This window comes from Rhinatrema bivittatum, chromosome 2 (genome assembly GCF_901001135.1).
Source record: "Rhinatrema bivittatum chromosome 2, aRhiBiv1.1, whole genome shotgun sequence".
Classification (NCBI taxonomy): Eukaryota; Metazoa; Chordata; class Amphibia; order Gymnophiona; family Rhinatrematidae; genus Rhinatrema; species Rhinatrema bivittatum.
In genome coordinates, this window is record NC_042616.1 from 700169709 (window position 1) to 700183379 (window position 13671).

General features: G+C 47.1%; 1 protein-coding gene across 2 annotated transcripts in view; it reads left to right on the forward strand.

Annotated features, from left to right (window-relative positions):
* The first annotated feature begins 5257 nt into the window (after window positions 1-5257).
* Window positions 5258-13671, forward strand: part of SLC26A7 (solute carrier family 26 member 7) — a 311800-nt gene continuing 303386 nt past the window's right edge. For both annotated transcript variants that reach the window (XR_003854875.1, XM_029591660.1), the window contains exon 1: window positions 5258-5633. Coding sequence is in view for 1 of the 2 variants with exons in the window: in XM_029591660.1 (XP_029447520.1) it covers window positions 5417-5633 (217 nt within the window). In the remaining variant the exon portion in view is untranslated. The remainder of the gene's footprint in view (window positions 5634-13671) is intronic.

The window sequence follows — 13671 nt, forward strand, 5'->3', positions numbered from 1 at the left end:
AGCCCAATGCACGAACGAGTGACCCACGACCCAGGCACACTCAAATTCACTGCTAACCCATACTGGTTCTGCAATAGAAGAAACATTGGTTACCATCGTGAAAAACCAACTCACAACCTTTATTTCCGTATGTAACCTCGAAACGCGTTGGATTTCCACCTGCCTATGACTTTGATTGCACCATCCGCCATTCCCAATTCAGCTGCTGTAGTAGCCACACCGATACAGAAAGAATGCGAACTGTAACATCTCGCATCTCCTTCCATCCCTTCAACTACCTTTTTTAAGACCTTTGAAAATTGAAAACTCGAGAGTGGCAGACTGCTCTCATGAATTAAATAAGTACCCTGGACTTTAGGGCGCACACGCATGAACTCTTGCAAGAGTCTCACTGGGCATACTATTGCGTGAGCTGCCCTGCCCATCCTAATCCAACACCCTCTCCCATATTGATCCGTCTTGGATTTTTTAAAAATAAACGCTGTCATTTGACATCAAAACCTGCCCGACCATCAACCCGACCCCCGTGGATTATTTTTTGAACTAGCTACTAATTCGCTGACGCGCAATGTTCCAAAGAACGCCAACGAAAAAGCTGCTCTGAAAAATAAAAATTCGTAATCAGACCAGCATACACGCTCCAGAAACCACGGCATTTCCACTAAATCCTCATATCTAATGGGCCTCCTCCTATCTCCCCGCCACCCGTGTTCTCTGCGCCACCCTGATAAAACTTGCTTCACTCGAAAACTTAAGGCAGGATTCTGCCAACCCCATAGCTTCTGAAAGAATGCGAAACCTGCAAGGTGCGCTTTTACCGTAGACAAAGAATATTGGTTACGCTTGGCCCAAAAGATATATTGCACCACCAAATGATCTCCGACTGGCCCCCCGGCCCAACCCCTCCCCAGCAGAAATCGTGTGACCTCTTGATTTCAAGCCGTGTAACCGACTTTTTTATGAGCCGCCACTCTTCTGGATCCCTAGGGTCCATAGATAATCCGGACATGCCTCTGGTCTCACCTCCGCACCAGGAGCCAGCGAGCGGAAGACTTTCCACTTAAAACGAGAAAGAGCATCCGCTATAACATTTTCAACTCCTGGGACGTGCTTAGCTGTTAGCCTAAAGTTCCTTCTTAAACAAAGACTCACCAGCTCTCTTAATAATGAAGAAACCATCAGGCATTTGGCAGACAAGCAATTAATAACCTGTACAATGCCCAAGTTATCCCATCGGAAAACCACTCGCTTGTTAGACAATTCGCTACCCCAAATAGCCAATGCTACCACAATGGGAAACAACTCCAAAAAAGTTATGTTCTTTGTGGTACCTGCAGCTACTCAATCCTCAGGCCATGGCTCGGCACACCATTTGCCTTGAAAAAAAACCCCGAAACCTGAAGCTCCTGCAGCATCTGAGAACAGTTCAAGCTCTTCATTTGTGACCTCCTTATCTGGCATAATACACACCCCATTAAAACCCTCCAAAAATATCTCCCACACTTTTAATTTGTCCTTAATAGCCCGTGTTATTCTGATAAAATGATGTGGTGCTCTAATCCCTGCCGTGGCTGATGACAGCCTCCTGATGAAAGCCTGCTCCACTGGAATTACCCTTCCTGCAAAATTTAAGGCCCCAATCAGGGATTGCATTATTCTCAAGGTAATCTTGTGGGCTCGACTTACTTCTCGCACTAGGTCTCTCAACCTGTTCACCTTGTCTAATGGCAGCCTGGACTCAAGTGCCACTGTGTCTAGCTCAATCCCAAGAAAAGTTAACTTCGTGGTAGGCCCTTCTGTCTTATCATTCGCTATTGGTACTCCGAGTCTATCCGCCACCTTTAAAAAACCTTCCAGCTGTTTAATGCACTGTGCAGAGTTCCCTTTCCCGACAAATAAGAAGTCATCTAGATAGTGTAGCATGCTTCTCTCCCCGGTCTCTTGTTCCATCTGCCATTGCAAGAAGGAACTAAAAAGCTCAAAGTATGCACATGATATTGTGCAACCCATAGGCAAACATTTGTCAATAAAGTACCCACCTTCAAAGTTGAATCCCAATAAAGACAAACTGCTAGGATGAATCGGCAGTAATCTAAAAGTAGATTTGATGTCTGCCTTTGCTAACAGCGCACCTCTACCTGCTGATTGAACCAACTGTAATGCCACATCAAATGAAGTATTCTTTACCGAACAATTGCTCCTAGGGATAAAATCGTTAACGGACCTGCCTTTTGGGTAAGACAGGTTCAAGATAAGCCTGAATTTCCCTGGAATCTTTTTTGGAATTACAGCTAGAGGGGATAAATGCATTTTTTTAAAAGGTGGGTCCCTGAATGGCCTGACTACGTGCCCTAAAGCTATTTCTTCTTTTAATTTATCTGCCGCAACTTCTCTTAAACTCACCACTGACTTAGCATTCTTTGTATTGCCCCCCTTCCCCGGCCCTGTATAAGGAATGCGAAAACCAAACTTAAAACCCCTTCTTAGTAACCTTGCTGATTTTTTAACTGGGTAAACACTTAAACTTCTAATAAGTTCCTCTAATATTATGGGGGAAAAAGCCTTATCTAAATGAGCCTCATTTTTTTCCGCCTCTGCGCGAGGAGGCACTAGTGCTTGCTGTACACTTGGAAGATGGGTGCGCACCGCTGCAAACTGCGCAAACATGCCTGAACTTACATTCAGGGAATAAACAGGTGGTTTTATTAAACCTCCAGCAGACGTCCCCTCCGCCCCCTGCTGGCTTACCTGTCCCCCCTCCCTTAATCACACTTCCTTGGCCTCGAAAGGAACCACTATTGCCCCTCAAGTTACTAAAACCGCTTCCACTTCCTAGACCATTTTGCCCACTAGCGCACTTGTTTGTCATTTGGGTGAGCCACAGGTTAATATCCCGTGAGCCCCAAGACATATGCCAGTTACCCTCCATTTTATCCTGGAAGCGCTCATCATAATTGAGCCAAGCCCAACCTTCATAATCCTTAAACGCCCCCAGAATACTGTCGGCATATGCCAACAGAGACCCATAGCACTGCGGTTGGGAATGGCCCACAACGCTAGCCAGCCGCAAGAAACCTCTCATCCAGCTCAATATATTTTTTGACACTTTAGGTCCAGCCTCTCCCTCCTTATTCTTCTTTTTGTGCCTCCTTTTATCCTTTCTCCCCCCCTTCTACCCTCTAATTATTTGAATATATTAACATATTTGCGTTTCCTTATCCTCCACCTCAACCGCCTTGGCACTTCCTCCCACAGCTCGGTTAAAGACGCTAAAGCAGGGTGGACCATATCCTGCATAGGGCCTGACCTAAAACTGGATCTCCTCTCCCTCTCTGACTCACTTGGTGAAGAACTAGAAGATTCGTCCGAACTAATATCCGAATCAGAGCTGGAGCTCCTGTCCCTCCTTTTCCTTTTTCCCTTTTTAACCTGTATGCCCTGATGATGCAACTCACCAGCTGCACCAGTGCACAAAGTCAGTCCTGGCTCCTCCAAGTCCTGAACTCTGGTCATCCTTCGTCCAGCCTCGTGACGAACTTCCGAGACTGCAAAAGCTCTGTCCCTCCATGCTTCCTGCTTAGAAGTACCTGGATATTCTTCACTCTCAACCTCTGCAGGAGAAACAGAAAAGCCAGGAGAACTGCCCGCAAACCTGCTTAGCCCAACCCCTTCCCACTGAATTTCCCTGGGAATAGGGTGAGACCTCTGTCATTGTATTCCTTCCCACTTCTCACGGGGTTCCCCAGTCAGTATTCATCCTAATCCCCAGTCTACTAGGAGTCTCAATCCTCTCTTCATAAGACCTACCCCGAAGCTCCGCAGGCTGACCACCTGAAGAACTTCTCGTACGCCCGTGATGAACCTGCGAGCACGACCTGCCAGGGGCCAAGATTAACTCCTGCTCCTGCCAATCACTTTGATCTTGAAAATCTGCAGACCTGGGAAAAGCTCCAGACAAACGAGGAGCCACATCCCTTGCCCTCTGTAAAGCTACCCCTCCTGCCCCCTTAGCTTTTTTAATCACAGGTCTGGGCTTGCCTCTCTGCACGCTGAGCTGAAAAGCAGCAGGGATATCATTGTCCCTCCCGTGAGCAGAACCTGCAGGCTCGAAATGAACCTTCCAGCTGCTAGCCAGAGGACTCACAGCAGGAGGGGGGCTGCGAACGGCTGTAGGCTGACGAACCCTCCCCCTATGTGCAGCTGGCCTGGACTGCCCTTTGAGAACACCTTTATTCTTTTTTGAAGTGTTGGCACTAGTCGCAGGCAGCCCACCTGAATCAGAAGGGGGGTCTGACAACAAATCCCCCCCCCCCGACACATTGAGGGAAATCTCAGGGGGGGCAAGGCAAACAGGTCTGGGGGGAGGGGAGGGCCCTGCCTCAGGCCACTAGTGCCAGCCCGCTCTCTGGGTGCACGGCCCCTGCGCTGCATGGAGCAGCCTGGGGGGGCTGCAGGTGAACCGGATAGGAACTGCTACGAGCCGCGACTGAAGGGTAAACTATTTATTAATTATTATTGGGTTTTTTTATTTTATTTTAAGAGTTCTTATTAATTATATATTTATTAAAATGAACGCATGCCCGGGGGAAAGATAAAGATTCCAACTGGAAAAACAAAACTGAAAAGCCCCGCTGAAAATGGGACAAGCCCATGCGGCTGCTCACTTCTATGGATATGCACTCCTTATTTTGGTAACATCTCTTTCCCAAAGACTCTAACAGGGTTGTTTAGCTGCATGCGATGCATTCCTAGAACAAACCATTGGGCATTATTAACACAATAGTAGCTTGATTTATTTTAATTTCTAATAGTGAGTGTAAAAGAAACTTTCAGAGACTTCACTTGTCTTAACAAGGAATTTACATTTTAATAAATAATAAAAAGGGATTCTATAATGCTTTAGTTTGTTCTAAGCATTATTGAAAAAGGTTTTGGCAATAATGTTACCTTGATTAACCTCACGTTGTTTACTTAACTGCAAAAGAATATATAAAGGCTTCCAAAAGAGAGATGCTGGGACTTCCAAAAATGTAAAAAAAAAAAAAAAATTAAAATAAAACGAAGAATACTGGTATCTTTCAAACCCAGCTAAGAAGACTGGCCATTCTTTCTCCGCACCGCAAAGTAGGAGTGCATCCAAACCATTTCCTCCGTGTGAGCCTACAGCTGGCTCAGCCCACATCAGAAGTACTCCCTCCCACCGCCTCTGGAATTATTTTAGCAAGCACCTGGGAATAAAACCAGAGACCAACGCGAGATAATCAAGCGAGGAACGAAGCAGCAGGGAAACTCTCCGGCCCCAGGCAGCGAGCCAGTGAACCTCGAGCAAGGAGTAGGTGAGGTGCGAGCAGGAAGCATCACTTGAGTGCAAGAAGGGCAGGATTTCACAGCGCTGCAGAGAGAGCAGCCGAACTTGATGAACAGAAAGAAACCAGTGCATTTCCCGACCAGTGACAGTGCTGGCAGAAAGCGAGCTCCGGAGAAGATGGGCGAGGGCTGCTGGCAGCATGTGCGGCGCTGGGGCCGGTGGAGGCTGCCCGTGCTGCACTGGGTGCCCTCCTATGACCTGAAGGCGGATCTCCTGCCGGACGCCGTGGCAGGGACGATGCTGGCCGTGCAGCAGGTGGCACAAGGTATGGGACACCACACTCCGCTAGAGCACCCCCGGGTGGCAGCTGGAAGCATAGCCACCCTGTCAAGTGGAAGAACTTTCCACTTCTCTGCTTAGAAAGTGTTTACGGCTCTTTTGGTATTGAAAAGTAAGGGTAAGTGTCACAAAGACGTGCAATGCAAAGCCACAGTGGGTAGCAGCTCTTTGATAAATGCACGGTATGTTTCTCATTTAATGGGATCTGATTTTGACCACTGTAAACACAAATATGTATTTATTTATTGTAACAACTGTCTGCTGTAGGCGAGGACTCTATCGCCTTGGGCTGGTAAATTTAAAAAAAATATATATCTGATATATTTTCGCCACTGAAACTTTACAAAATCAGCTTTCTCTTTTCAGTTAGTTGGACATGAGTAGAACGGTGCATCTGAGGAGCTAACAGCCTGGCCTGTACAGAGAAATATCCAAGACCAGAGCGTAGGATGCAGGCAGTCAATTCCAAATTGTATATGCGCTTCTCCCATCCTAAAGGTGCTTGCTGCTGTTTCACCTATCCACACACACAGGCCGATGCAATACCATATTCTGCGGGCAGCACGATTTGGATGTGCGCTTTGGCCGCGCGTCCACAACTCCCGATGCAAAACGGGGGTTAGCGCGTCCAATCGGGTGCATAGCTAATAGCATTCATCACATGTAAATTCATGTTGATGAGACTATTAGCTATCCCCTCCCCACCCCGATACAAAAAAACAAAACAAAACCCAAAAAAGTGTACAGAAAAGCAGATAATAACTTCCTCCAACTTATTATGGTGATGATATTAAGTCAGAGGAACTGAAAAATTAGAACTGTCCAAAAAAAAAGTGTGCCAGCGGTCAGGTTAGGAAAAGGGACGCTCATAAAATTGGGCATCTGTTTCCCTAACCTGCTGACAGCCACCTCTCCTGGGTGCCCACTGCTGAGGGGGTGCCACGGGCGCACAATTTCCCCTAGCGCCTCCTTTTTACCACGGCAGCCCATTTGTATATTGCATCGGGCATCACGGAGAGATTGATCGGCGCACATCGGGAAAGCGGGTGCTCAATCACGAGTGCCTGTTTTCCACGCGCCAATATTGCATCGGCCTGACCGAGCATAAAGCAGGACCAATTACACTGGTTAAAAATAATGCATTCAAATACAATAGCCTTTTGTCTCAGTGGGAGAAAGTAACTTGGAAATTAAATAGTAGTTTTCTTTGTAGATATGAAGGTCATCCCAGGCTAAATCTGTCCTCTGGTGGAGCCTGCTAAAGGACTGGCCAGTTTTCTCACTGGCTTCTCAACAGCTTCAAACCATCTTTGATTTGTTTTGTCCCTAAGCCTCTATCGCATGCAAAAAGGGCCTTTTCGCATGCGATAGAATGCAAATTAGGGGGAGGGGAGGAGTCGGGGTGGGGAAGGGAAGGAGTCGGGGCGGGGAGGGGCGGAGTTGGTGGTGTCTTTGCTGCCGGCGATAACGTTACTAACATTATCGTCGGCAGTAGCGCGCCGAATAGCACCACCTTTCATGGTGCAAAGGCTGCGGGCTTTCGCAGGCCCGCCCCCCCGTTTTCGCTGGATTCATCATTCTGCGATGAATGATGAATCCAGGCCTAAGTTTTCTATTTTTGTTAATCCTCTTTTTTTTTTTTTTTGTTCTTTATATTTTTCCACTTGATCGGTATGCACTGATGTGCTGTGTTCATGTTAGCTGCATCAGGGTGCCATTGCCATTCCCCCAGATTTCTGAAAATGATCAGTACAAGGCACCTCAATTTATTTAGAATCCATACAAAGATGCAGGTGTCTAGGTAGAAAGCTTTCAACATTTGGAAACTCATATTTCTTCTCATCATCAGTTGCTGGCTAAATTGTTTTATAATTTTTACATTTACATTTTACATTTATTGAGAATTTATGAATTGCCTAACACTGAAAGGCCTTGGTGATGTACAAGATAACATTCGTACAACAGAATAAAAAAACAGATAAAAATATAGAAAAATAAATAACTAAAAACAAACATAAAAACATCAAAAATACCTTAAAATAATGAGACAATAAATTGTACATCAAGGTAAATATTTCTTCACTGAGAGGGTGGTGGATGCCTGGAATGCCCTTCCGGAGGAAGTGGTGAATACTAAAACTGTGAAGGATTTCAAAGGGGCATGGGATAAACACTGTGGATCCCTAAAGGCTAGAGAATAGGAATAAATAAAAATGCTTGGGGGTAACCTGCATGGAGCGCAGTTACTACCCTTAACAGAAACATAGGGGTAACAGCATGGAGCAGCAGTTTCTACCTTGGGAAGCTTGCTGGGCAGACTAGATGGACTATTTTGGTCTTTTCCTGCCATCATTACTCTGTTATGTTACTATGTTACTATGTACTGAAAAAAAGAATAAATTGGTAGTACCACTAGTTTAATCCTATACTAACTGACCTTTGCAGTACTGTATCCATGACAGGTGATTGTGGTCCCTCAATGGACAGAATAATAAAGCAGCTATGATAAGATCTATTACTATAGAATTTTAGCCTCGTCTATCTAATTCCCTGATTGTATCATAGCAACATTGTTTGCATCTGCAGATAGCAAGGAAGCCTAGTGCAATGGTGCCACCTGTCTCCACTGGTCTTTAAATACCTGATGTCCCTTGCTCAAATGAATGTCGTTTGCGCTGGATGCATGTTGAACAGCACATGAAGAGAGGATTTTCTGGGGTTTCAGCAGTGCTGTTTAGATTTTTGCACTTGTTCCATGGTTTATTCTCTCTTAGGAAGTTAGTTGCTTTCCCTATGTTCCCCCAGAGATTAATGTGCTAACTCATCAATATAAAAAATAATCTTATGCTCTTACGATCAGTGTGGCTAATTTGACCTTATTTAGAAAATGATAGCAAAGCTCAGAAGAGTCATGCATAGTGACTTTTTACTTTAGTGCTGTTATTATAATTTTTTTCTTTGTAAGTAGAAACTGAAGAAGTCCTGTATTCTTACAGGCTAATTTTAAAACGAGCACGCATGTGCCCCTATGCATGCGTATCAGCGAGTGAGTGGAGATACTCTGGAATTTGAAATCATGTGCTCACTTGCATATATATGATTTAAAATACACTTACTACGCAGAGGTCTGCTCCTAAGTTTAAGAGTTACTTGTGTATCTCCTATAGGACCTTGCCTGCTTTAATGCACATATGTAAGTGGATTTTAAACCATGCTCGCGCGAGGGACATTTCCAGTTTTTTTTCAATTAATCCACCAATTTGCCCAGTCAATATTGAGGTCTTCCAGATCCCTCTGGTTGTTTTATCATGCAGGTCCCCTAGTTTATCCAGACCCCTTACAATGTCCTGTGAGCCCTAAAACGTGAGATCTGCAGACTTGCTCCTCATCAGGAGCAGCAGGAAAGTTATGTGGATAACAAGCTGACACACGCTGTGACCTTCTGTTTTAAAATATGGAGTTTTCTGCGCAAGTGTTGGCTCCGCTCTGGAACACCCATGCCCCGCTCAAGCACCGCCCTTTTCCCACCCCTTATTTTTGGTGCACGCATGGGTATGTACGTACATAAATCGCAGTTTGTAAAATCCACGGTGCTTGCCGCGAGCAACGCTTTTAAAATCAAATTCATAAAGTACTTGTACTGACCCACAAAACTGTTTAATTTAGAATCAAATTCCCCATCCCGGGGTCTGTGCCCCATCCCATTGATTGTAAGGAATAGCTAAAACACCATCACTTTTAACCTTCACTTTGGGACAGAATAGCAGCTCTACATTTTCTTCCCTTCTGCCTTCATCTTCCTCTTTCTTGCTTCTCTGAGACTAAACTCTGCCTACATTTTTATTATATCGCTGCTCCAGTGGTAATTTTCTAAAAAGAAACAAAAAAGTGCCAGGTCAGGGCCAACAGTGGCCTCCAGCTGCAGTGGGAAAAAGGAAGTAAGTTCCCGAAGATTTCAGAAAATCACCACTGAGCACAGACGCCAGCAAGGGAAGTCCGGTCAGGTAGTGAGAGAGAGCCTTCATGGAGGGAAGTGAGTGCAGGAATGTTTTCCGTGATAGGAGCTGAGTTATGGAATTCAGCTCCTGAAGAAGTTCGGCTAGAAGATAACTATTTGCTGTTTAGGAAGCAAGTGAAGACCTGGCTGTTTCAGCAATATGGAGGCAGTGGGCAGTGAGAAGTCATTAGGAATTAGCGGAAGCTAGATCTATAAACGGTAAAGGTAAAGGAATGATAACATGCAGAAGGATTCTCAGTATTTTTAATGAGGGTAAGGTCATTTGGTTTTAATTGAGGGGGCGGGTTGTTTTAATGGTTTTCTGTATTGTACAAGTTTTTGTGTGTTATGTGGTGAACTGCCTTGATCGGCTTGTAAAGTTTGCAATGAACGCTATATAAATAAGAAATGAAATGAAATGAACAGCTCTTTCTGAGGGCACCATTGCTAAAACTCTAATCCTGGTTAATCCTAATAATGATATTCATAATTTAATAACTATTATTGATATTATAATATAAGTAAGAGATGGTTGACTTTGATTGGCCTTCAAAGCATTAATGCACTAGAAATATAGTGTCGCTGATCTAATTTTAGACTGTTCCTAAAGCAAATTTTAGCTTACAGTAGCAATAATACCCTCTGGATAGGATAATTTCTGTCAGTTAGTACCCTGAGATATAAGCCTGAGGTAGATTTCTCCAGATAGGGCATTAACTACTGGTAATTGCTCTGCCCTCTGCAGAACTAGTGCCTAATTTATACACTTTTATTAAACATTGTATAGCACTTCATAACTATTAGTAGTAGCAATAATAGATAAGCGGTAGTATTTGTGACATTAGACATTATCATTAGTTAATTGCCCATACTGGTAGCTGGCGTTCCCTGAGCTGAAGGCAATCATTACTTTGAATGTCTTAAAACATTTTACAACAGCACAGCAGAGCAAGATTCAGTAGTCTTTTACTTTTATCACATTGCCTTTGAATCTGGCTTAATTTTTAGCTAATATTAATGATTCATTTTCTTATGTTAATACAAATAGTAATAAATGGATGGTACAACTGTAGACACATTGAAGGGCTCTGGTGCAGTATAACATTGGGGCAGAATGGCTGATTGATTTGTGTGCGTCACCAGATCCTTGAAAAATCATTAGAATATTATTGTTACCTTTGGCGGCTCTTGGGACGCTCCTGCGAACTGCCACACTCATCCCTGCCATGCCTGATGCTACCAGAGGCCTCCTGTTGCAGTGGCCCCCCACCGTTGCCGAACACCGCCAGCCATCACTGACGCCGCCATCCCGGCCCACCCTACTGTCTCCCCCATTGGCGCATGCATCATTTGCGAGCTGTGGTGGGAAATCCGAAGCAGTGCCTTCAGATGATATCAGCCTCCTGGCCTATATAAGCTAAGGCCCCTCAGCAGTTCCTCACCTCAGCAACGGGTCTTCTACTCCTGAAGTAGCGTGTGTTGCTTCTGCATGGTTCCTGATTCCTGTCTGCGTTTCTGGTTCCTGTGCCTTGCCTTCCAGTCTTGCCTTGTCCAGCCTTACCTTTGGATCTTGACTTCTTGATTGGTGCTGACCACGATTGCCTGCCACCTGCCTGTGCGAACCTGGGCCAGCCCCTGACTCCGTTAGTCTGCTGTCTGCCCTGATCCTTCTGTGCCTTTGGACGTTAGTCATCTCCACTGCCCTAGGGACCTGCCTAAGTCCTGCTAGCTGCCAGAACCCAAGGGCTCAACCTGCGGGAGAGGCGGCCGGTAAATGTGAAACTCAAGACTGTCCCATTACAGGGTGTCTTTGCCAGCTGCCGACGTAAGCTTTGGTAACCAACACGGTATATTTACACAAAGGGTAATAAGATACAACTCTCTATAGTCATGTCATAAACTCATGAGTTTATGACATGACGTAAGCTTTGGGGCAGGGTCGGTTCTATAATGAGGCAGGGTGAGGCGGCTGCTTCAGGCGGAAAACTTTGGAAGCGGCAAAAACTGCCCTCCCAACTCCTTTCGTGGCTACCTCACCCTGCTGCCAAAACAACAAGGGACCCACACAGAATTCCCCCCCCCCCTTGCACAGCTGGGGTCTCCTTCAATCAGAGGTGTCCTAAGGGGGGGGGGGGCGAGGGGGTGGTCCAACCTGAGTGCTCACAGGGGAGGGCTGCCATTGCCACGGTCTCGCACAGAAGTAACATGCTGGTGGGGTTCCTACTCCCCGCCAGCAAAAGTGAGGCCCTGCCATGATGCTGGCCTTTGACCTGAGCCAGCGGCAGATGAAGAGGCCTTGAGGTGCCGCCTGCATTTCCTCCGAGCCGGCGGCAGATGAAGGCCCCAGCGTCTCACGAGCATAGCTCATCCCTCTTGCAGTGAAGATGAAGGCCCCAGTGAGAGTGAGTGTGTGTAGAGGGGTGTGTGTCTCTGTGTATGAGAGAGAGGGTGCCTGGGGGGGTGGGGTGAGAGAACATGTTTCAGGGTGCTTTGGGGGCGGGGATCATTGTGAGGGTGCTTGAGTGTAGGTGCCAGAGAGAGGGAGCCTATGTGGGGGGCAGAGGAGGGGTGGGGGAACAGAAGGGGGCAGAGTAGGATTGGGGGAGGAGGGGGTGGGTGTGCCATCTCATCCCTCGCCTCAGGCAGTAGATTGCCTTGAGCTGCTACTGCTTCGGGGGGCTCACGTTTGAGGCTGCATCAACTATGCTGCAGCACAAAGGGCTCACAAGCCCACTACCCTTCCTAATTATCCTTCACTCTGTTGGGTTATTGGTTGATAATACTTGAAGGGATTGTTCCCTCCTCTGTTTTTCTTTTCACCTCTGTATGCATTCCATGACACTGTTGCGTCCGTCGGTCTCAGACGGCTTCAACCTCTGTGCCTCACCTTTCTTCCTTCTCTCTCCTCAAACCTTGGGAAGATGGCTGCTGCCGCATCTTCATGCCGCTCTCTCCGGCGTCCCCGGAATGGCAATGGCGATGGTGTTCACCAAGTTTCTCCTGAGGGCCTCCTAGGGTGCATGCGCGCACGCCACCCACGTCTTTATCCATGTCATGGCGGGAACCTCTGGGGCGTCCCCCTCGAGTGACGTCACGCCATCCGGGTATTTAGCTTGCCCTTCATTTGCTAACAACCTGACAGGCCGATACAGTAAGGGTGCGGTAGAAAGAGTGCGGCAGTGCCGGGCGCACCCGCGTTTGCCGCATGCACAGTTCGGATGACATACCGCTCGATACAGTATTTAAATGGCATGCAAATGCAAGCTGCGCCCAAAGCACGTCCAAGAAGCATCCATGAAGCGCAATCCATTTTACTGTATAGGCGCTATACAGCATCTATCAGTATCCTGGGCGCACTGGTACCTGTCATTTCAAATGTCATTGACATTTGAAATGACAGGTACCAGGAAGTGGATACAGGAGGAGGGCTGCCTGACCCCCTCACTCCCCGGGACAAGACCAATGTTACGGCTGTGGCTGCTGTGCTACCGCCTCACCACCAGGGGTCCCTCTAGTGCTGGCTTTCCTGACAGGCCCAGTCCATCTCCTATGTCCACTCTATGCTCTGGGTGTGCCCTCTTAACCCTGCCTGACAGTTGCCTCGGGGCTTCGGCATCGAGCTCACCTGGGCTCCCTGCTCTAGCCTGCCTTGCGTGGCCTTCGGGCCTATCCTTGCCTTGCCTTGCGTGGCCTTCGGGCCTATCCTTGCCTTGCGCGGCCTTCGGGCCTATCCTTGCCTTGCCTTGCCTTGCGTGGCCTTCGGGCCTATCCTTGCCTTGCCTTGCCTTGCGCGGCCTTCGGGCCTATCCTTGCCTTGCCTTGCCTTGCGTGGCCTTCGGGCCTTTCCTTTCCTTGCCTTGCCTTGTGCGGCCTTTTGGCCTTCTTCCTTGATTTCCATACCTGGCCTACGGGCCTTCCGTGTGTGTGTGTGTGGCCTACGGGCCTTCTGACCTGCCTTGCCCCGCTATTGGTGTGTGGCCTACGGGCCTTCCGTGTGTGTGTGTGTGGCCTACGGGCCTTCTGACCT